Source organism: Sapajus apella, unplaced genomic scaffold (assembly GCF_009761245.1).
Source record: "Sapajus apella isolate SASKATOON/1434 unplaced genomic scaffold, GSC_monkey_1.0 scaffold35, whole genome shotgun sequence".
Classification (NCBI taxonomy): domain Eukaryota; kingdom Metazoa; phylum Chordata; class Mammalia; order Primates; family Cebidae; genus Sapajus; species Sapajus apella.
The window spans coordinates 19,259,913-19,281,589 of record NW_022436975.1 but is presented as its reverse complement, the minus strand read 5'-3'; the positions used below and the strand labels follow the sequence as shown (position 1 = coordinate 19,281,589).

The window sequence follows — 21,677 nt, the reverse complement described above, 5'->3', positions numbered from 1 at the left end:
CTCATGGCCATTGTGAATAATGCTATTATGAACATGTGTGTGCAATTGTTTGCTATATGTCTTGCTTTTAATTCATTTGTATCTATACTTAGAAGTGGGATTCCTTCATAACATGGTATCTTAGTTTATTCCTGCTGCCATAACAAAATAACTTGAACTAGGTCATGTATAAATAACATAAATTTATTTTTTACAATTTAAGAAACTGGGAAGTCCAGATGAAGATACTAGCAGATTCAGTGTCTGAGTCTAAGGTAAGAGCGTGTCCTTTGGCCCGGAGTTGGTGCCATTTTGCTGCATGCTCACATGGCAGAGAGAAAGCAGAGGAATCCAACAGGCTTCCTCAAACCCTTTCATCAGGAAACAATCCCATGTACGAGGGTGTATCCTTAACGGCCTAATCGCCTCCTAAGGACTCTGCTTTTTAATACTGTTGCATTGGGGATTACATATCAACATGAATTTTGGAAAGATACAAATATCCAAACCATAACAGATAGTATTTTTAACTTTTTAAGGAACTGCTATACAATTTTCCATAGTAGCTGCACCATTTTACATGATCAAAAACAGTGCACAAAGTCCCACGTTCTCCATATCCTCACCAACACTTGCTATTTTTTGGTTTTGTTTGGGTTTTTTTTTTTTTTTTTTTTTTTTTTTTTTTTTTTTTTTTGCTGATAGCAGCCATCCTGATGGGTCTGAGAGGGTATCACCTTTATGGTGTTTCTCTCTGGCGATATGTGATGGAGCATCTTTTCATATGCTTGTTGGTCATTTGTACATCATTTTTGGAGAAATGTCTGTTCAAGTCCTTTGCCCATTTTTTGAATTGAATAATTTGTTTTTGTTGTTGAGTTATAGTAGTTCTTTATTCTGGATATTAACTCTTACCTGATGTGTAATTTGTGACAGTGTTGTGTACTTTGATGCACAGAAGTGTAATGATATTTTGAGGGCATTTTTGCCTACACGATACAGCATCTTTTTCAGCAGGAGTTTATAGTGATCCTCCGTTCTCTTCCCTTCGAAAGGATTTCCCATATGCTTCTTGAAAATATTTTGTACTGTGTATATTTTAGTTTAAATTACTTTCCATGGAAAATTAATGTTAATTTTAATAGTGACTGAAACCATCTACAATTTACAGAGAAGGTAACTAAATTTTAGCACCTGGAAGTAACTTCCTGAAGGCCATGTAATTAGTAAATGGCAGGTGCCAAGATTCAATCCAAAGCCTTTTTGTGAATTTTTTCAGAATACTAGGCTACTTCTTCAAGCAGTGAACACAAACTGTGTCATTTGTGATGCAGTCACTGTGCTCTCTAAAGGATCACGGCAGGTGAGCTCACTTTCTGCAGGGCTGACTAGGGAGGCTGGAATGTGAAGGAGGGAATCACAGAGAAAGAAAAGGGAATGGCATGAACAAAATTATGAAAATAAATAAAAGTATGACCTAGAAGTACTGTCTTCTGGCTACTTTACCCTATTTCTTGTTGAGTACAATACAGTCTGAATAGAAAAAAGAAGGAAATAAAGTGTAAGAGATAGATGTGAGCCACAACATGGAGACTGTTAATTCTAGTGTTAGAAATTTGGCCTTGAGCCTGGCATGGTGGTTCATGCACAAAATCCCTGCTCCTTCGGAGGCTGAGAAGGAAGAATTGATTAAGGCCAGGAGTTTAAGACCAGCCCAAGCAACATAGGAAGTCCCTGTCTTTAAAATAATTAAAAAATCAACCGGGCATGGTGGCACACATTTGCAGTCCCAGCTGCTCAAGAGGCTGAAATGGGAGGATCATCTGATCCCAGGAGATCTAGGTTGCAGTGAACTATGATCACAGCACTGCACCCCAGCCTGGGTGACAAAGTCTCTTGCATATTTGTGTAAATGTAATTATGTAACTAATTACATATAAAAATGTAGATATTAATGCATTTGTAATTATGTAACTAATTACATGTAAAAATGTAAATATTTGTCCATTTGTAATGGAACATATTCACAGGTTATTTATAAAATTTAAATAAAATAAAAATGGCTAAAAAAGAAATTTGGACTTAGTTTGGTAGATACCAGAGAGTCAAGAAAAAAATTTCAACAAAATTTTGCTTTAGGAAGAATCTTCTTGTGGTATGTCTTAGGTAAGTTTCCCTAGAATGATATGCTGAAAAAATGATTTATTGAGGGGTTCTCTCAAGTGAAACCTATAAAAGAATGAGGGAACCAGGAGAAGACAGGGAAACAAGCGTATAAATACCCAACACTCATAGCAGTTGAAGGAAAGTTCACACTGCCCTAGTGGAGGGAAACTGGGCAGGCACCAGCCATGTCTACTGTGTGGCATTTTGAAGGATGAATTGGAATCAAAGGAGCTTGATGAACCACATACAAGGCACTACCATTTGAACTTAGTGGCAGAATGATGACTTCCCAGAGATGTTCATGTCCTAATACCTGAAACCTGTGAATATGTCCCATTACAAATGAATGAATATTTACATTTTTATATGCAATTAGTTCCATAATTACATTTGCACAAATATGCAAAGAGACTTCGAATGATTAAGATGTTGAGATGGAGAGATTATCTACATTAGCCAGGTGGCCTCAACCTAACATGATTCCATCAAAAGGGAAAGTTGTTCCTGGCTGAAGTTAGAGACAGAAGAGAGGTTGCTGGTTTTAAAGGTATAGCAAGGGGGCCATGCACTGAAGAAACACAGGCCGCCCTGAAGATGGAAAAGACAAGGAAACAGATTTCCCCTGGAATGGAAGGAAGGCAGCCCCGATTGCATCTTGACTTTGTTTAGCTTAGGGAAACTCTTGTTCGACTTGGAAACTACAGAGCTGTAAAATAATAAATTTGTGTTGTTTTAAGGTGTAACAGCAGCAATAGAAAGCCAATATAGTGGTCACAGAAGGGACAGAAAAAGACAAATGACTAAGGAATTGATAGAGTTCCCACAACTCAAAAAAAAAAAAAAAAAAAGCTTTGAAAACATTAACCTCTGTTTCATTTTATTTCTTGATTTTAAATAGAATTAATGATTTTATTACCTTTCTCAGAATTCACAAAGTAACATAAAAGGTCACGAAAAAATGATTTCAATGAAATTATAACTGAATTAGGAAATGATAGTTAAAAATTCCATATTTTACAAAGGTTAAGAAAGACATACAACAGTGAATGCCCAAAACTGTTAAGGGAAGAGTAAAAGGAAGAAGCTGTATTTCGTTTTATTATTACATTAAAGACGTAGGTACCAGGTGAATACTAACTGCAAACCACTCTGATTGGCTGTTTTTCAGTGGCTGCCTCCCTGAGATTCACTTTTTCTTAGGAAAATTCAGAACCCTGAGCCTTATGGTCACCAGAGGGTGCTATGGGACAGGCTCTCCCACTCATCCGAGGGTGCTTGCTAGACAGGCAAAGAATAGTGCCTATGCCTCTGGAAGCCAGTGACTTCTTTCTATTATCCAGCATGCTTCAAAAATCAGATCTGAAAGTGGGGTCGATTTTATTTTTTGGCGCTGAAATATTTTTAAGTGAAAAGTTATTTATGACAACTTTTGGCATCTTCCTCAATAAAAATGAAAATAATAAATGTGGAACAAAATTCAGCAGCTTTCACAAAGTTTTCAAAAAACAGGAATATTAGATAAGTAAATGAAAATCAGCAGTGTGATGCAATTTAGTTAAATGGATATTCCCCTGAGCTAGTGCTGGGAAGAAAGAGGGTGTGAGGGAGAACGCTATGTCCTGAGCAGTATCAGGGCATCCATAATTTATACTGTGAGGGTTATGTCTGTTTTAGTTCAAAGAACAGTCAAAATTCTTTAGCTCGTCAACAAAGGTGTGGACACCAAAGCCGCTGCAAGTCAGAGCTCAGGAAAAAAGAGAAGAACAAGAGCAAAGCACAGTAACAACTCCATAGAAGCTAATTTATGGCTCAGGCAGCCAAGGTTTTGCAGAATATAGTAGAATGAGCAAATGAACCTAGAAATGGTGATGGTTATATCTTTGTACTTAAAGTGAACATAGCTCATAACTGAAAGAGGAGGACTTACTACATTTCTGCGAACTGTAAGGAAAGTCATGGCATATGAAGGAAACCAGTTGGGGTGAGACAATAAGAGGCACGCAGAGGGGAACTAGAAAAGCAGAACAAGGCCGGGAAGCCACGACTACCACTTACGCACTTGCCATTGAGTATAGTCGACGTGGAGTTCTGCCTGGAATCGGTACAGATGACGATGAAAATAATTCTAAAATATTATGATGGTTTGTTTATTAAAGGAAATATATATTTAAGAATATATTCATGAATTGTATTTTTTTTGGTGAGTCAGAAATACATTCTTCTGGTACAAAATCCAAAAAGAGTTGTGTTATATTTGGAGTAGAATACTAGCTTTGTGGTTTTCATAAAAATAATACAATTAGTACATAGTACCTTATTGTTTTGAAATGTGAGGATTCATATGATTCCATTTTTTGTAGAGGTTGAGCATCCCTAACTTGAACATCTGAAATACTCCAAATTCTGAAACTTTGTGAGCATTGACATAACCTCACAAGTAGAGCATTTTATACTTGACCTCACGTGACGAGTCACAGTGAAAATCCAGTCAAGACTTTGTTCCATGCATGAAATTATTAAAAACATTGCATAAAATTACCTTCAGGTGATGTGTATACAATGTATAGGAAATGCAAATGAATTTTGTTTTAGACTTTGGTCCCAGGCCTGTGATATCTCTTTATGCATACGTGTATCAAAATCCAAAAAAAAAAAAAAATCACCAGAAATTCAAAACACTTCTTGCCCCAAGTATTTTGGATAAGGTATATCCAACCTGGACAATACTTTCTATCATTTTTTATGTATATATCAAGCCTCCAAGCCAAATTTCAATATATTTTCTGTCTCAAAAGATATCTAGAGCAGCATTCACCAAATATTGATGATGGCTATTTCTACGTGTTTCTTTCTTTCCAGCTATACATCTGATGTTAGATATTTTTTCAGTCAAAACAGCATATCACAACAGATTGAATGTGGAAGCAGATATGAATATATAGCAATTTTTAATTAAGCCAGACATTAAAGAGATTTTCAAAATGTAAACAGTGCAGCTTTCTTACTAACATTTTGTTTTAGAAAATAAAAGTATTTTTCATAAAAATGTCATTTCTGTTAATGCAATGCGACTTTTTAAAAAAGTAAATTTGTTATCAGTTTAAATTTTTAACATGTTTAGATATCTAATATCGATGTATTATCAACACAAGAATGTAACACTGATAGATATCATCTATAGAAATCAAGGCTCCTTGGGGCCCTAATTTTTAACAATGTAAAGGGCTTTTGAGACTAGAAAAAATGAGAAGATGTATAGCTATAAATCAAATCTCTCTCTAAGCAACAACTCATGTAAACATGTTTAATAGGCAACTCACAATAAACAATCTAAAGAAGAACTTTTGATGTTATCCAAACCTGATACATTTGATTTTTTTCCCAGCTTTCCTAACGTTAGTATGTGGTACCACAGTCGACCTAGCTGCTCATCTTCCAAACCTAGCAATCATCACTGATTGATTTGTTCTGCCATTTACCCCATCCAATCCCTTAGCAAGTTCCAGTGACACAACTATAAAAATATGTTCCTAATCATCCACTTCCCACCACCATCACAACTACTACCCCACTTCGAAGCACCATCATATTCCCCTGGCATCTTGGAAAATTAAAATAAAAAACCAAAAATCTTATTGGTAAAGTTTCCAAAGAGAAGCTATCAAAAATACATGTCTTCCATATCATTATCATTTATATACAAGTGGAATCAAATAATTTATATAATACAGTGTTATTAGTTTTTATTTTGCAATATAGTGATTACAGTGATTCCATTTTCTCTAGCCTAATTCTAAAGACCTTGACTCAAAAGAGTAGGTGATATGTATGTAATGGAATAGCTTTCATAAAATAATATGCATATAACTTTGAAAGTTTTAAAACGTTAGAACCAAATAAATTATACGTGAACATTTTATATGTTTCAGAAAATTTATTTGTATTGAGACAGTGGAATAAAAGGTAAGTTCTACATTTTCTTTTCACCAGATGTCTGGTTCAACTTACCTTATCAAGTTCATCTGAAATTGCAATACCTGGGATTTAAAAGAGATTTATAAAAAAAAGTTTTAGAAGCAATCTTTAGTAACCTAATGTTCAAAACAAACTCTCTATTTGTAAAAGTAGTGCATTTCCCATTCTATTTTTTTCTTTTTATTAGTGCTTCAAAATAATGTGGCACATCCTTTTTACCAACGAAAACAAATTAGGAATTTAAGTCAACTATGACAGCCATGAACTGCTGAAGCAATGCAAATGATAGAACAAAAACCAAGCAGTGCCACATTCCTTGTAGGTTGTTAAAGGCAGAACAAACTTGCAAATGTGATTGTAGCAATATCATCTTTATGTTATGATGACAATAAAGTATAACTTAGCCTGTTATAATTTGCTCCTTGTTAAGAATTTAGACTTCCAGAATAATTAAATATTAAGGCAGAATGGTGGTCCAAGATGACTTATTCTAATGTCTTTATTTTGTGGTTGAGGAAATAGACTAGAAAGTTTAAGGAATTTTCCCACAGTACTGCAGATTGACAGTTCCTTGAGCCAATGCATAAATGATTCCTCCTTACAAGTTCCTCCTCCACCAACTACATATTTCTCATTGCACATCAGTCTACTTTCTGTCTTTAGCCTTTCTCTAAAATTATTCTAAGTCAGCAACGTAAAAAGTATAGTCGTTAACTTATTTCTCTGTGAGGATAGACAATGTGACTTTCTTGAAATGCTATTCTCTCTTTTCTGTTCTCCTTTGTCTCTTTGACAGGGACCCTCTTTTTTGCAGGGATAGGGGTTCTTTCCTGAAATGGCAAGGGCTCTTTGCTGAGCTTTTTCTTCTCATTTGATATGCTTCTCTTGGTAATCTACCCCACACCATTGATATTTTTATTTCACTATATGGCACATCTTTGCGGCCAGCACAGACTTTCTTCCTGAGCTAACTATTGAATTCTTGTGGACATTTCATTCTCAGCTTGTCAGACTAAAGACATCATCCTCCCAAACTCACTCTCCATTTTATTCTTTTGCACAATGCAGCTGAACTTCAGCACTGTGGCAGGGCACTGGAGCAGGTGTGGCCAGCTCTCAGATGCAGGGCACAGAGCAAAGGTGGGTTAGTGTCAAATCCCAGTAGGGAATGAGTTAAGAGATAGGGAAAGGTCTAAACTTTGAAGCCCAGGAGAACATGGAGAAAATAAGAACAGGAAGTTCAGACTACAAAGAACAAGAAAGAATGGGCTGGGTTGGAAAAAAGAACCTGGAAATAGCCTCCTCAGGATAATAAAACTGAGTAAAAAGAGCCTGTTACAGGGATTGGATCCCCTTCCCGCCTTGGGTACAGATGTGGAGGGTATAGACAACATTTTATTATTTCCTATATCGTCTCCCACACCACTAACATAATGAATCACTTATACACAAAGCTGAAAAAGTACAGACAAATTCATCTTAGTAAACGGCACCATTGTAGATCTCCTTGTAGATAACACAAGAAACACAGGCACATTTGGGGTTCATTCTTCAATAATCTATGAAATTCTTGTTTGTTCGTTTGTTTTGGTAGAAATCATTGGTAACTAAGAATTTTTATGTGTCACACATTAAAAGAAAGTCTAGCTACCTCTTCAGGGGTTTTGGGTGACCAAAGCTTAACAATTATTCAAGGACTTGCTGTATTATGAAGGTAGTGCTTTCAAACAGTTAAAGGAAAAAAAGCTTTAGGGAGAGCTAGCATTGGACCTGGGCTGTATTACTGCTGAGTGTGCCTTAATGGAGAACTCAGATCTGATGGTACCGCATTCAAGGGGAAGACATGAGACTAAGAGATCTCAGAGGGCAATTATAAACATTTTAAAGACCTAACATAAGTCATATACTTGTGGAACGTTTGGGCTTAAAAATACGGAGAATTACAAATGGGGTCATTTAGAATAACTCAGATTTTAAGAAAATATAGAACATTTATGGCATACCAAATGGCTTATGTCACAGTCTATAGATTTAAAATACATTATTACAATTTATAAAGAGCCAAATGTGTTTTAAATGCTTATATTTATATGTATTAATTGTACAAAAAAAAGGTTTCCTTCCAATATGAATTCAAGATTAAGACTGAATATCTTAAATATAAAATTTTAAAGGGCTTAGTCTATTTTAAAAGAGAGAGAGCATAGATAATATGAAACAAAATTCTCTTCCCCACCCAAAGTCATAAAGCTTAGATATCTGGAATTAAATAATCCATAATTCAATTATTTGGGATTTTTTTTAAAACTCTCTTGATCTCTTGATTTTTTTAACTTCCTACATAATGCTCACAGAACTGCAAAAAGAGTTTTCTCATTTAACTTTTAGAAAGCTACCAGTTGATCTTTAAGGTTCTTTTATGCCTCAGATTTATGAATCCATTATTCGTAAAGATAGCAGCAATATATCACTCTTCCAGAAAGAAGCCAAGAACTGGCAAGTAAGTAAAAAAGCCCTGTGAATAGTCAAAATGTGTGTCACACAGAACTTGCACATTACTCATGGGCTAGCTCCTCTTGATTTTAGCAAACATATGAGCTGTTTTTCAGGGCTGGAAAATTTTGGCAGTTGAAAATGAAGATGAAGAGAAACATTGCTTTGAAGATATATTTCAGTACTAAGAAGTAATGGACCCCAGAATAAAACTCAAAGCAGCTAAATGGAAAACTTGGTTTGGAGAAAGAATTATGCCTTTAATTCTGCCAACGCTTTGGTCTCATTATATTTTGTTCAAATACTTATTATCATATTTTCTTAAAATTTACATATTTTGATGACTTTGCCTGAGAAATTATCCTAATAAATCTCTACTCTATTATCCGTAATTCTTTCAGCTTTCTATTATCAATGTCAAATTGCTGAGGGCATTTTTTTTTTACTTCTTCTTATTTCACTTTTAATCAAAGCTTAAACAGATTAAAAGCAGTTGAAAGAATTTTAATGAAACGCTTCACAGAGGTATGAAGCTCTAATGGGAACCATTTATACCAAGCAACCAGGATATCTTTCCCAGTGTCTAGCAGAACATCCACAGCTACTCCCTGAGAAGAGATTAACAGGTTTTAGGCATTTTATTAACTTTTAAAAGGTATCATATCTTAAATTGAGATTATGTTTTAAGTTTATGGAAACTGGGGATCTTCAGGAAACAGAAAATATGCAAGATAAAATGAAGTGAGTTGCTAAGATATATTGTAAGAATGAAAAGCCTGGGATTTGAGTGTGGGACTCACTCTGTTAAAGGCATTCTATTTTATAAGGGGAGCAGGGCATAATCATTTGGAAAATTTGCAGCCTGACTATGCGATAGAAAAGAAAAACCCATTTCTTGGGGAGAAATTTAAGACTGCTGCAGAAATTTGCATAAGTAGCAAGGAGCCAAACGTTAATCCCCAAGAACATGGGCAAAATGTCTCCAGGCCACGTCAGAGAGTTTCACGGCAGCCCCTTTCATCACAGGCCCAGAGGCCCAGGGGGAAAATGTAATGTTGTAGACCACGTCCAGGATCTTTGTGCTGTGTGCAGCCTAGGGACTTGGTACCCTGTGTCCCAGCTATGGCTGAAAGGGAACAACGTACAGTGCAAGTTGTGGCTTCAGAAGGTGGAAGCCCCAGGACTTGGCAGCTTTCACGTGGTGTTGAGCCTGTGAGTGCACAGAAGTCAAGAATTCAGGTTTGGGAGCCTCTGCCTAGATTTCAGAAGATTCATGGAAAGATTACTGTTATGAGCCACTGTGCCCAGCCTAAAGGGTGTTTTAATTGACTAATTGTCAGAGGTTGTTGATCACCCATTTAGTGATAAAGGCTCTACTTACACAGGTATTTGCTTTAGCATTACTCTTTATGCTCAGTGTCATACCAGTAAGCTAATTCTGAAAATAAGCCCTGACTTTTAGCATTTGTCAGTTTTCAGGATGTAAATATTCCCACTATGGTTAATTTCAAGCTACCAGTGCGGCAATTACTGAATGAGGTGTTGGGAAGGAATGTGCAGAGTTGGTTTTCACAAGCCAGTATGGGCCAGCTCTAGCATAAAACTGATATTTCCAAGTTATATGCTCTATTTTTGTATTTGAAGTTTATTTCACAGTTGAAAAATAAGTCTTAAAAAAAGAATTGGGTAGTCTAATTTTCTACATTATAATTGGCTTTTTTTTTCCAAAAGGGAAATTGATTTTGAAGAAATAGTACCATTTTATGCTATATGAATTTTCTGACCTACTTTTGTGAGATGAATGAATTACACTAAGGTGTAGAGAATTTTGAAAAGTTGCTACTTACATTTCCTATAACTACAACTAATTCTAACTCTGGGGCTGAACAGGTGCCTAGAAAGATAGAAGCCTTGAAGAAACCTGTAGCTCTTATTTCCCTTATAGAAGGCAACTCAAATATGGGAATATGAGAACTGTGTTTTGAAATAAGTTTCTGATACTGATATGTTTTGTGCTGTGCTGGTCTATGCAAACATACCTCTAAAAGTCTGAGGAAGCTGAAAGGTCGAAGAGAGAGGCTGCAAGTCAAATTTAGAAAGAAACATTTAATACAGACTAATGAACAGAAGCCATGAATGCTTAGAAATTTCTTCCTACAAGATACCCTAAATCATCTTTCTCAAGTTCAAAATTCCCCAAATCTCCAGGGCAGGGGCAAGATGCCGCTTCTCTTTGCTAAAATACAAAAAGAGTCACCTTTGCTTCAGTTCCCAAGTTCCTCATCTCCATCTGAGACCACCTCAGCCAGGACCTTACTGTTCATATCACTATTGACATTTCTGTCAAGGCCATTCAACAAGTCTCTAGGAAGTTTCAAACTTTTGTACATTTTCCTGTCTTCTTCTGAGGCCTCCAAACTGTTCCAACCTCAGCAGTGTGAAAACAAACAAATACAGTAAGTTGGTACTGAGAATGGGGTGTTTCTGAAAAGTATACCTGGAGATGTGGAAGCAACTTTGGAACTGGGTAACAGGACCAGCCTTACAAATATTCTTTCCTGTTTAACAACTGCAGAGCTTAAGCCAGTTTCAGCCAACTTATAGAGACTGTACATAAACTGTCTTTATAGCCTATCATTTGCCTTTTGACATAATGATATTCCACATCATTTTAATGCTAAAACCACACCCCAAAGTGAAAAATAGGATGTATGTTACATATATGTTTGCCCATTGTGGATGTACTTAACTGCTCTCATAAATATGTATGGTTTTCGCCCAAACCTACTGAATATGTATGACACCTCTGTAATACAGATCATGTGAAGCATAAAACCCAATCTGCCCTTTCCCTATTCAAAAAGAGCACTTTTAGTTCACACCAGAGACTATCACTTGCTGGTTTGCAAACTGGTATCAGCAATAAAACTCTCCTTTTCACTATGCAGTCATCCTTGTGGCCTTTTGGATGATTAAGCTTTTCTGCTTTCTTTAAAATACGTCCTTACACACATGCTTCTCTCTTCCAGGAATATCCGTCTCTATGACACATTTTTTTTTGCTTTGTTTTTTTGCTTAAAACAAAGCAAATTTATTATTTTATAATTATAGAAGTCACAAGTCTAAATGGATATCACTGGGCTAAAATTAAGATGTCAGCAGCATTGTGCTCTTTTATATACATATATATATATATATATATATATATATATATATATATATCTTTTATTGCATTTTCGATTTTGGGATACATGTGAAGAACATGCAAGATTGTTGCATAGGTACATACATGGCAATGTGGTTTGCTGCCTTCCTCCCCATCACCTATATCTGGCATTTGCCCCCATGTTATCCCTTCCCAACTCCAACTCCCCACCCACTGCTGTCCCTCCCCTAGACCCCCCCCCCCCGCAGACCCCAGTGTGTGATGCTCCCCTCCCTCTCCACGACACATCTTGACTCTCCTCCTGTCATACCTTGACCTTTGGATCCTTCCAAACTTGATTCAGATAAGTTCCCCATCAAGCTGTCCCTAAACCCCTTTGGAGATTCTTCTACACCTCCTCAGCTCTCTTAAAGTACTTTGTACAAGACTTTGAAACTATGATTTCCAAAACTGTCTCCACTACTAAAATGTAAGCTTGAAGCCTAGGTCCATGTGTTAGTCATCTTTGCATTCCCGCAAGCATTCAATGAATGTGAGAATGAATGAACAAGTAATTGCCACATTATCCATCTCTATTTTCTCTCATGCATAGTTATTCCCTAACCCCTTAGTCTATTTGTCAAAAAGACTTCTTGGGTACATTCCTGACTGACTCACTAAAAAAGTCCTTTGCTATTTTTTTTTTTCTTGGCTGACTGCAGATTGCTATTAGCAGACACGGAGCATAAATATCTGTCCCCTGTTCCCCCAGCAGCTGGGCTCTCTTCCTTGGAAAGGCTCCAGCCAGTGTTTTCATATGAACTGAGATCTGTGGACCAATGTCTGGATTGCCTAAAGATACTCATCCCACCACTGCCTCACATGACAGGGAGCTGCCAAAAGCAGCAAAAGCATTAGGCCCAGAGAACACTGGAAATCCTGCCACCCTGGGAACAGTGCCTTACAAAGTAGAAGGTTTTGTTGAACAATTGCATGAAATAAAAAAAAAACTGCCAGTCTTTAGCTTTTTGGTTTTTCTTTAGTCATTTGTTTACCTGCTTACTTAGCTATCAATTTATTTTCAAGCATCACAGTTAAAGCCAAAGATCCCAACAAACAAATCAAATCTACAAACAGCCAAACCCATGTCATCTTATCCAAAAGGCTCACATTTTAAAAAGCAGAAGGTTTGTTTAAGTGAAGAAAGCCAGAGTTGAGGGAGGTCTTAGAAAAGAGGAATCTGGATGAAATGGAACCAGAGGTAGTCCTCGTCAAGCAAACCATAACCAAGTTATGTGCTAATCTTTGTGCCAAGTCCTAGACAGTACAAGAGCAAAGTGGTTCTGCCTTCAGGAAACTCAAGGTCCAGAGGCGATAGATGAAAACAGATCATAGCAGATAGGTGTGTTCAGAGAAAAGTATAGAATCATAAAGAGAGGGGATGCAAATCCAGCCCAGAAGAGGACAGCAACCAAGACATAATCTTGGAGGAAGCAGTATTTGAACTGAAGCTAAAGAGAAGAGTAAATGTGGCTTGCTGAAGTGGGAAGCAGAGGAAGGGGCAGATGGTAAGACTTCAGGGCATGGGGACAGCATAGCAAAAGCATGGAAAGGAGGAAGCTCCAGTGACTGTGGTGCATAAAGAAAGCCATGAGCAATGATACTGGAAACTTGACAAAGGGCCAGGTCATGAAGCACTTTCTCTGAGGTTCTAAGGAGCCACTGGATACCTGAAATAAGTGAATGTCAGGCTTTCACTTTAGAGCCGCTACACTTAGTGAAAGTTGACTGGCGGAATGAAGAAGCAAATCAGTAGTGTGTATTCCTTGCTTCTCCTGGGTACTAAGCTAGCCTACTTTTCCCAGCTCCTTTGTAGTTAGCTATAGAATGTGGGCAGATAATGTATGCCACTTCCATGCTTTGCATTAGAAACCTCCCCCATGATCTTCTACAGGTTCTTTCTGCTTCTGCAGCAACCTTGAAAGTCACGTGTTGAAGATGGTAGACTGAAAAGATGGAAAGAGTCTGCATTCTGGAACATCCCATGAGACTATTCTCTGAGTGAGAAAAGATTTACATTGTATCAAGCCATAGAGATTTTGGTCATGAAACTCTTCTAAACATAAAGTTATAGCAGTCCAGCCAACCATAAGCTCAATAAAGGCAGAGGCTGTCATCTTTTTTTTTTTTTCTGACACAGGGCAGGAATGGAATATCTTAAATGGATAAAGCAATAATCTGATCAGAGATGTAAGAGGGCAAACTAGAAGATATTAATAGGAGTAGAGAAATAAACTAGACTCAAAACATATCTTAGAGGGAAAATGGGCAAGATTTATAACTAATCAATTATGAACAGAAGGAAGAGAGAGGGATCTAGGAGGGTTCCAGTTTGGAAGAAGAAGTAAGCTATGGTACCACCACCTAACACACAGCATGTGGCCGAAAGGTCACATTTGAAGAGGGAGGTTTGATCCACTTAGATATATTGAGTTTAACATGGCAGTGGGATAGCCAAGTGGAGATACACTTTCAGCATGTTGTAAAAACACATAAAAGGTGTGGATGGAAATAAACTCATTTGAGTTAGCTGCGTAGGGGTAAGAAATGATGAGAGTGAATGAGGCTGGATGGAGAGAACACTTAAAAGAACAAAGGCAAAGGATGAATCATGAACCATAGGAACAGCATTAAAAGTGGCAGGGAAGAAAAAGAAACTCCTGAATTAGACCTACAGGAAGTGATGCAGAGGGCATCCAAAGAGGATGAAGTGAGGACCAGCTCCCAGAAAGGAGGCAGACAGAGAGCCTGAAGAGTGACAGAGTAATCAACGGCGTTACAACTACCAGGGAAATTTTGTAACATGAGAACTGGAAAATGGCTCATTCCATTTGGCAATTTGGAAATCACCTGATGACCAGTGTAAGATAAGTTTCAGAAGAAGTACAGATGTGATTATATAATTGCTTTGAGGAGTAGAAGGAAGATGAGGAAGTAGAGACAGTGAGCCCTAACTGATACAGGAGTTAAACAGAAATTATTTAGGCAGATAGTGAAGGTAAGAAAGCTCTCAGTAAGGTTTTCCTTTTAATGAAAAGCAGCCTCAAAATAATTTTGTTTTCTAGCAAAGAGCAGATTGTAAAATCAAGCTGCAGATGTAGACAAGCAAGCTGGAAGCTCGCATGGGTGAATGCCAGCAGTTGTGCCAATAGGAAAAGGTTCTCTGGGACTAAGCATATTCAAAATGGTGGCTCCATTTTCCCTTTTCCTTTCCAACCATATGTGCAGTAGGGAGCAGATACATGGCTCCAGCCAGTTGGAAAGTCTATTTGCATAATAAGATTAGGGTAGGGCAGCAAGCTTCCCAGCATGTTATAAATGTAAACATGTATGTATTTACATAACTATGTAAATATCACACCTCGTCCAACCAATATTTGGGCCCTATGTAAATCAGATACCCCCTCCTCAAGCCTGCTTATAAAATCCGGTGCACTCCGAGGTGGACCCGAAGTCTCATCTGGGCATCCCTCTCTCTTGCAAGAGAAATAACTGTTCTCCCTTTTCTTTCTTTGCCTATTACACCTTCACCCCAAAACCCCCTTCCTGTTGTGTGTCTGTGCCCTCAGTTCCCTTTGCATGAGACAATGAACCTCAGGTTTACCCCAGACAATGACGATGCTTCATAACTACTCTTTGAAACATCAGATGAAGGAGGAAGAAGGAAAACCAATGATGTCTAGAGTTAAACTCAAAAGAAGAGACTTTGTGGAGATTTTTTGTTAACATTAGTTAGAACAGCAATGTCCAGTATGGTAGCCACTTGTCCTGTGGCTTTTGACCAGTTAAAATGTGGCCAGTTCTGAAACGAGAGGTGCTGTGAATTAAAATTTACACTACAGTTTGAAGATTTGGAATGAGAAAAAAAAAATCTCAAAAAAATTTTTATATGGAATACAATGAAGCATAACAATTAGGTATACTGGGTTAGATATAACATTTTATTCCAATTGTTTTCACGTTTCTTTTTGCCTTTTTTAAATGTGCCTGTCTGAAAATATAAAATCTTATACCTGGCAAACATTACAGTTTTACTGGAAAATGCTTAGCTGGAGCATGCTACAGGTGAATAAATAGCAACAGCAATAATAATATCTATGGCAGGCAGAATTTTAAGATGGCCTCAAGATCCACTTTTGTGGCATCTTTTCCCCTTTGAGTCTCTGAGTGAGCCTCCTGAGCATGAAGGGCTATCACAACCTTGAATATAATAGTAACCAGTAGACTTTGAATAAATCAGAACTGGGATTAATCTATATGGCCCTGACCTAATCAGGTGTGCCCTTTAAAGGAAGATAAAGAATCAGACAGCTACCCCATCATGGCCTCAAAGAAGAAGCAGTCAATGATTGTTGAGATGGGGGCAAACACTTGAAAGAACAGGTAAGAGTCCAAGCTCCTGGGAAGAAAAAGGTAATGTTTGAAGAAAGTACAGAAATGCTACAAAGTCAGGGATCAAGGCCCCGAAAACCCACGATGCTTAGCTCATCGTAACTGTGTGGCAATACAAGCTGCTGTGAGTCATTCTAACACGCTTGCCTTTACAAGAGAGCAATGCCATGAAGATTGTCACAATTTATGGCTGACTTTAAGATAAAATGTTACATTGAAAGGTTTGAAAAAAAGCCACAAAAAGAGCATGGTACAGTTGTTACTGAAACCGAAATCATGTTTGCAAACTGAAGAGACTATCTAGCCTTCCCTGGTGTTAAATTTGAGTCGTGTGTGTGTGTGTGTGTGTGTGTGTGTGTTTACTTAAGTCTCTAAAAGTTGACAGTAGATGAGCTGAAATAACTACCATTTTGAGAGATGTAAATGATTATTTGCTGTTAATCTCAACTAAAAATACTTCTAAAATATGTAGGATTTTTTCAGACTGTACAACTAAGATAAAGTGAATTCTCATCAGTAACTACATTAAAATTAGATCACTAAAAACTTTCAATCTTTTGCATCAATGGCTATGCCACTGGAGGGAAAGGTCCATAATATCAAGACATGGAGTACTCCTTATGACCACACCTGGAGGAAAATCCCATCCCCTATGCCTGCCTAGTAAATAAAACTATGGATAATAAAGTTACTATCAAGTTTGAAAAAGAGTTAACAAGCTGAAACTATTATAAGAGTCAAATAAAAATAAATTACATCCTGGTTCAAGAGGGAAGAAGTAGGACTGCCACTAATATAGCTAAACTCTGGGCAACTAGACTGATAAACATCAGCAATCAGTACAGCTGCATTTGAATTCATGTATACTGACCAGGGCTGGCATGTTGATAACTTGGTAGTAAACATGTTGTGCCTCAGGCAACTCAATATTAAAGCTCTGATCCAGAAAATCATAGAAACTCAAGTCATTCCAAGGAAGTATCATTTTTTTTGAAAAATATTCAAAAAAAGAACAATTCTTCCCTATGTAACCAACCATCCTCTGAACTCACATAAATCCCACTAGAATACCCTAAAAAAATAGCGTCTCTTAAAACCATTAAGTGAAGCCAAAAGCAGCCCTCTACCATATCTATAGGAGTTGACTACGACACTTCGCTCTGGTCTCACTGTGGAGTCCCCTGATGGCTTTTCTGGCCCTGATTTTATCCCAAGGGTAATGTCCTATATCTGTATCTCTTCTACTCTGATGACCAAGGATGGTCTTTATTGTTTTTCCAGGCTGGCCTGCAGGTATTAATCATGGCCCCCACTAGCTTCTGATCATAGGACTCAGTTGTGAGGCTTCACCTGTGTTATGATCTGAGTGTTGGTGTTCTCCCAAAATTCATAAGCTAAACTCTAATCCACAATGTAATGTTGTCAGGAGGTGGAGCCTGGGAGATGATTAGGATGTGAGGGCTCCTTTTTCATGATTGAGATTACTGCCCTTCTAAAAAGAGGCCTCTAAGAGCTGCCTTGTCCCTTCCACCATGTGAGAACACAGCTAGGCTATACAATCTATGGAACCAAGAAACAGGTCCTCATCAGATACCAAAGGTACCAGCACCTGGATTTTTAGACTGCCCACCCTCCAGAACTATAAGAAACAAATTTCTATTGTTGATAAGTCACCCAGGCTACAGTATTTTGCCATAGCATCCCCAATTAGGTAAGACAACCTAGAAGGCCACAGTCAGGTTTTCTGGGTCCACAGGAGCTCTGACACTTCTGCTACAAATGTGGGCAACTACCTAATTGAAATGCAGTCAAATCCCTATATTAAAAATTTAGGGGAATGGAGCAAATGCTGTCTTACACGTTAACAGTATAACAAGCATTTGATACGCAGGTGTCACACTTTAAAGGACAAAGATGATAAATTGTGTATTTGAAAGTCTTTATAATGGTCAGGCACATTCTTCAATCATCCTTCTTCTAGTTCACATTGTTAGGTAAATTTAGAGGCTATAAAGAGCCCCAAAGCTCTGCCCCAAAGGTTAAGATTCATGAATATGAATACGTGTCTTTGTCATATGAAGAGGATCAGGCTCTTTTCACGAACATAATATAATAATAAGCTGAAAACTTACTTTACTGTTATTTTCTACAACAGGAAATTTAACCAAACATGGAGTTTTCTTGAATCCCATCTACAGGGTTTTTATTAATGGCAAGACATAAGATCCTGTGATAAGGCAGCTTAACTTCTGAAAAGGGTTCACTGCACAAAAACTGGAAGAAAGCTCTAATGAGCTATGAATGAAGAGGTATGAAAAAACTAAAGCTGTACACACACACAAACATATATAAAACACCAAATGTAAAAATGTATAATTGTAATTAGTATATATATATATATATATATATATATATATATATAAACTTCTTTCAAAATATACCATGACAATGTTTACTTTAGATAAAAATCATGAAATTAGTAAAACTCTGCTACTAAAATAAACATTTTACTTGGATTAAATTTTAGAGATCCTAAAATATAATCCATTAGAATTTGCTAGTGTTCTAACTACTTTCCACTGAAAAATCTTTAGTATTCAATGGCAACAAAAGAAAATTTTGGTGAGGCCATGGCATTAATGTGCTTCTAAAGGTGCCTAATTTTTAAAATTAAGAAAAAACTTAAGGGAACCAAAGAAATGCAGGAATACTTTTAACTCACCACTAAAACCATAAAGTATATATGTATGGCTGCACATATAAATGCATTAATTAAATCAAAATAATCATTTAATTGCCTATTCTTATGACAACAGTTATTTAAAATGTTTTACTTGAAAAGTATCATTTTTAAACTTTCACATCTACCAGAAGAAGGAGGCACAATCATGTCTTTCTGCTTTGGAGATGAGCGAACCAAGACTCATGGAGGTTAAATGATTTATCTGAGATTATTTATGTAATAGATGGCAGAGCAAAACCATAACCTAGGCCCTCAAGATTACAGAGATGTTGCTTTCCTTAAAAAAAAAAAAAATCACTAGGCATTGTGCTAGGCTCTGAAAAGATTCTAAGAAGAATTTGGTCCAGTTACCATCCTTAAGAAGTTTAGAGACATCAAAAACTCACAGAGGCAATGGATATGTTTATTAATTAGAAAGATGCAAAAAAGTATGTTTCCAAAGAAAAGAATGAAGAAGCTACCATTAGGTGCACATTTAATCCGGATAACAGAAACCACATGGAAATGTTGCAGGCAAACAGCTTTGAGGGGTTGTACAGCTCTTTCTACTCCATGTGATCAGTCTACCCAAGAATTGGTATAATATACAAAATCAAGTTCCTTTTCAATCTCATGCCCTTAGAACTCCTCAGCCTCTCGCAGAATTAGAATGAGGATGTCGGAAATGGGTTATTGGCATGAGTAATGAATGCTTCTGCTTTAATATCGGTTAGGAGTTTCAATTATAATCAAGTAAATGAACTTACTTCGAGAGAGATTCTCAAGGGCTTTCCCCAGCTTCTTGCTCTCTTGAAGGATGTGATTCAATTCATCAAAATCACGGCTTTGTGGTTTAGTCCTCCAGTTCCACTTTGGATGCTCTACTGACCTTGGCACTATGTTTAAAAAAAATGGTAATTTCATAAGCATGCTATGTAATGACACAAACTATTCATCATTATGTGAAAGATTGTACCGAGATCAAAGTACAGAATAAAAAATGTTTATCTTGCAGATGGTTTTCTTGTGAGAAAACAGAGGGGAAGATATGAAGCCAGGTTTAAAGAAAATACTTCAACTGTAAAGGTAAAGGGAAGTGTGGTGGAGTTTATAGAAAAAAGAAAATTCAGGTATGACTTAAAACTAATCATTTCTATAACACAGGGAGAAAAACACAAGTAAAGTGTATTTTGTATTATGTCAACAGCTTTAAAAAACGCTAACTCCCTTAACAGCAACTGGTAATTATTTAATAAATATTTTAGTGCATTCATAGAAGGCTAAATATATGTATTTATCCTCATGTCCTCCCAAATTCCCACTAAAATGACATTACAGTGAAGGGAATTTTTTTCTTCAAAGAATTAGTTGAACTAACAGAGAAGACATCATTAGGTGAGACATAGCAATATATTTTGAGAGAAGATGCTAAATGGATGGATGAGTGGTAACTGGATTTTGCAAGGCAAAGAAAACTGAAACCTAAGTCTCTGAACAGAGGGATTCCATGAAAATCAACACATCACATTATTTAAATTTAAAGCTTCTATCCAGGAGAACAATGTCAATGTAATAATAATATAAGAACTTAATTGCTTTTCAGTTTTAAAGGGCCCATTAAATGTCCAGCACAAGTCAAGGCACATTTTCAAAAAAATGTTTTAATAGTGCCAATAAAGAAAACATTGTAAAACTTTTCAGGGGCAAAAACAGCAAATCAACTTGATACCAGACTTCTCAATGGCAATGCTTGTCCTAAGAAGACAGAGAAGCAATTCCTTCCAAATTCCCACTACAGAGTACTTCTTAGAACTATATACCCAACTGAGGAACCAATGAGGATACTTTGAAGAACTGAAAAACTTATCTTGGAAAAGGATCCTTTTTCAGAAAGCTCCTAGTAGAGGTTTTCTACCAAAATGAGCAAGTAAATAAAAAAATGGTAAGACTTGGATTTCAGGAAACAGGTGACCTCCACCCCCCAATAAGAAAAAGAAACAGGGAATTCTCAAGAAGGTAGTGAAACACATTCTCAAAAGACAGCTGAGAGAAAGTCTAGAAACCAAGGAGTCAAGCATGGAGCAAGAGGGCAGAGGGCTTCAGAAGAGAAGTCTCTAAAATTTTTAAAATAAAGAATAACTATAAAATAGAAGTTAAGATTACTTGTGGTGTCTGATCATACTGAGGTTTAACTCTTTGGGCAGGGTTTGGCAAAGCATTAGTGATGGGTACGTAGTAAACAAAACAAACAGAAAAGCAAGAGAACTATCAATTCTAGAAAAAAAATAGTTGGACATCGTATGGCTTAACCGTGAACAATGTTAATTAATCAATCATAATAACAACAACGTAGAGTACATATTTAATCAACATTTGAAATAAGTGCATTACTATACAACCAGAATGAGATGGAGGTTAGAGGTTGGGGTACAAGGTATGAAAGAGATCAAGAGATAATGCCTCAGATTTAAAAAGGAAGAGAGCCTTCTGTTTGATTGTGTAGATTTAGGAACCAGAAGCAACATCTAAAAGAAGTGAAAGTGATTGCAGGTTAGGAGCCGAGTTGGGCAGAAAAAAGGACACTACTACCTCATAGTATTACTTAAGCTTTTTTGAACCATGTGCCATTAAGTTTTGATAAAAATAAAATAAATTTTTAAAAAGTATTTATATGATAAGGACATAGGAAGTAATCGCCAACGAATGAAATATATCATTCTGTCGCCTTTATATAAAGTAACCTGG

At 36.8% G+C, this 21,677-nt stretch overlaps 1 protein-coding gene across 2 annotated transcripts in view; it reads right to left on the bottom strand.

Moving 5' to 3' along the window:
* CUNH8orf34 (chromosome unknown C8orf34 homolog) overlaps nucleotides 1-21,677 on the bottom strand; it is a 442,661-nt gene that overhangs the window by 301,433 nt on the left and 119,551 nt on the right. Inside the window, exons 4-5 of one of the 2 annotated variants that reach the window (XM_032296289.1) lie at nucleotides 19,700-19,828; nucleotides 6,154-6,182 (exon numbers count right to left, since the gene is read on the bottom strand). In XM_032296289.1, the coding sequence (XP_032152180.1) occupies nucleotides 6,154-6,182; nucleotides 19,700-19,828 (158 nt within the window). The remainder of the gene's footprint in view (nucleotides 1-6,153; nucleotides 6,183-19,699; nucleotides 19,829-21,677) is intronic. The other variant, XM_032296290.1, reaches the window with a different exon arrangement.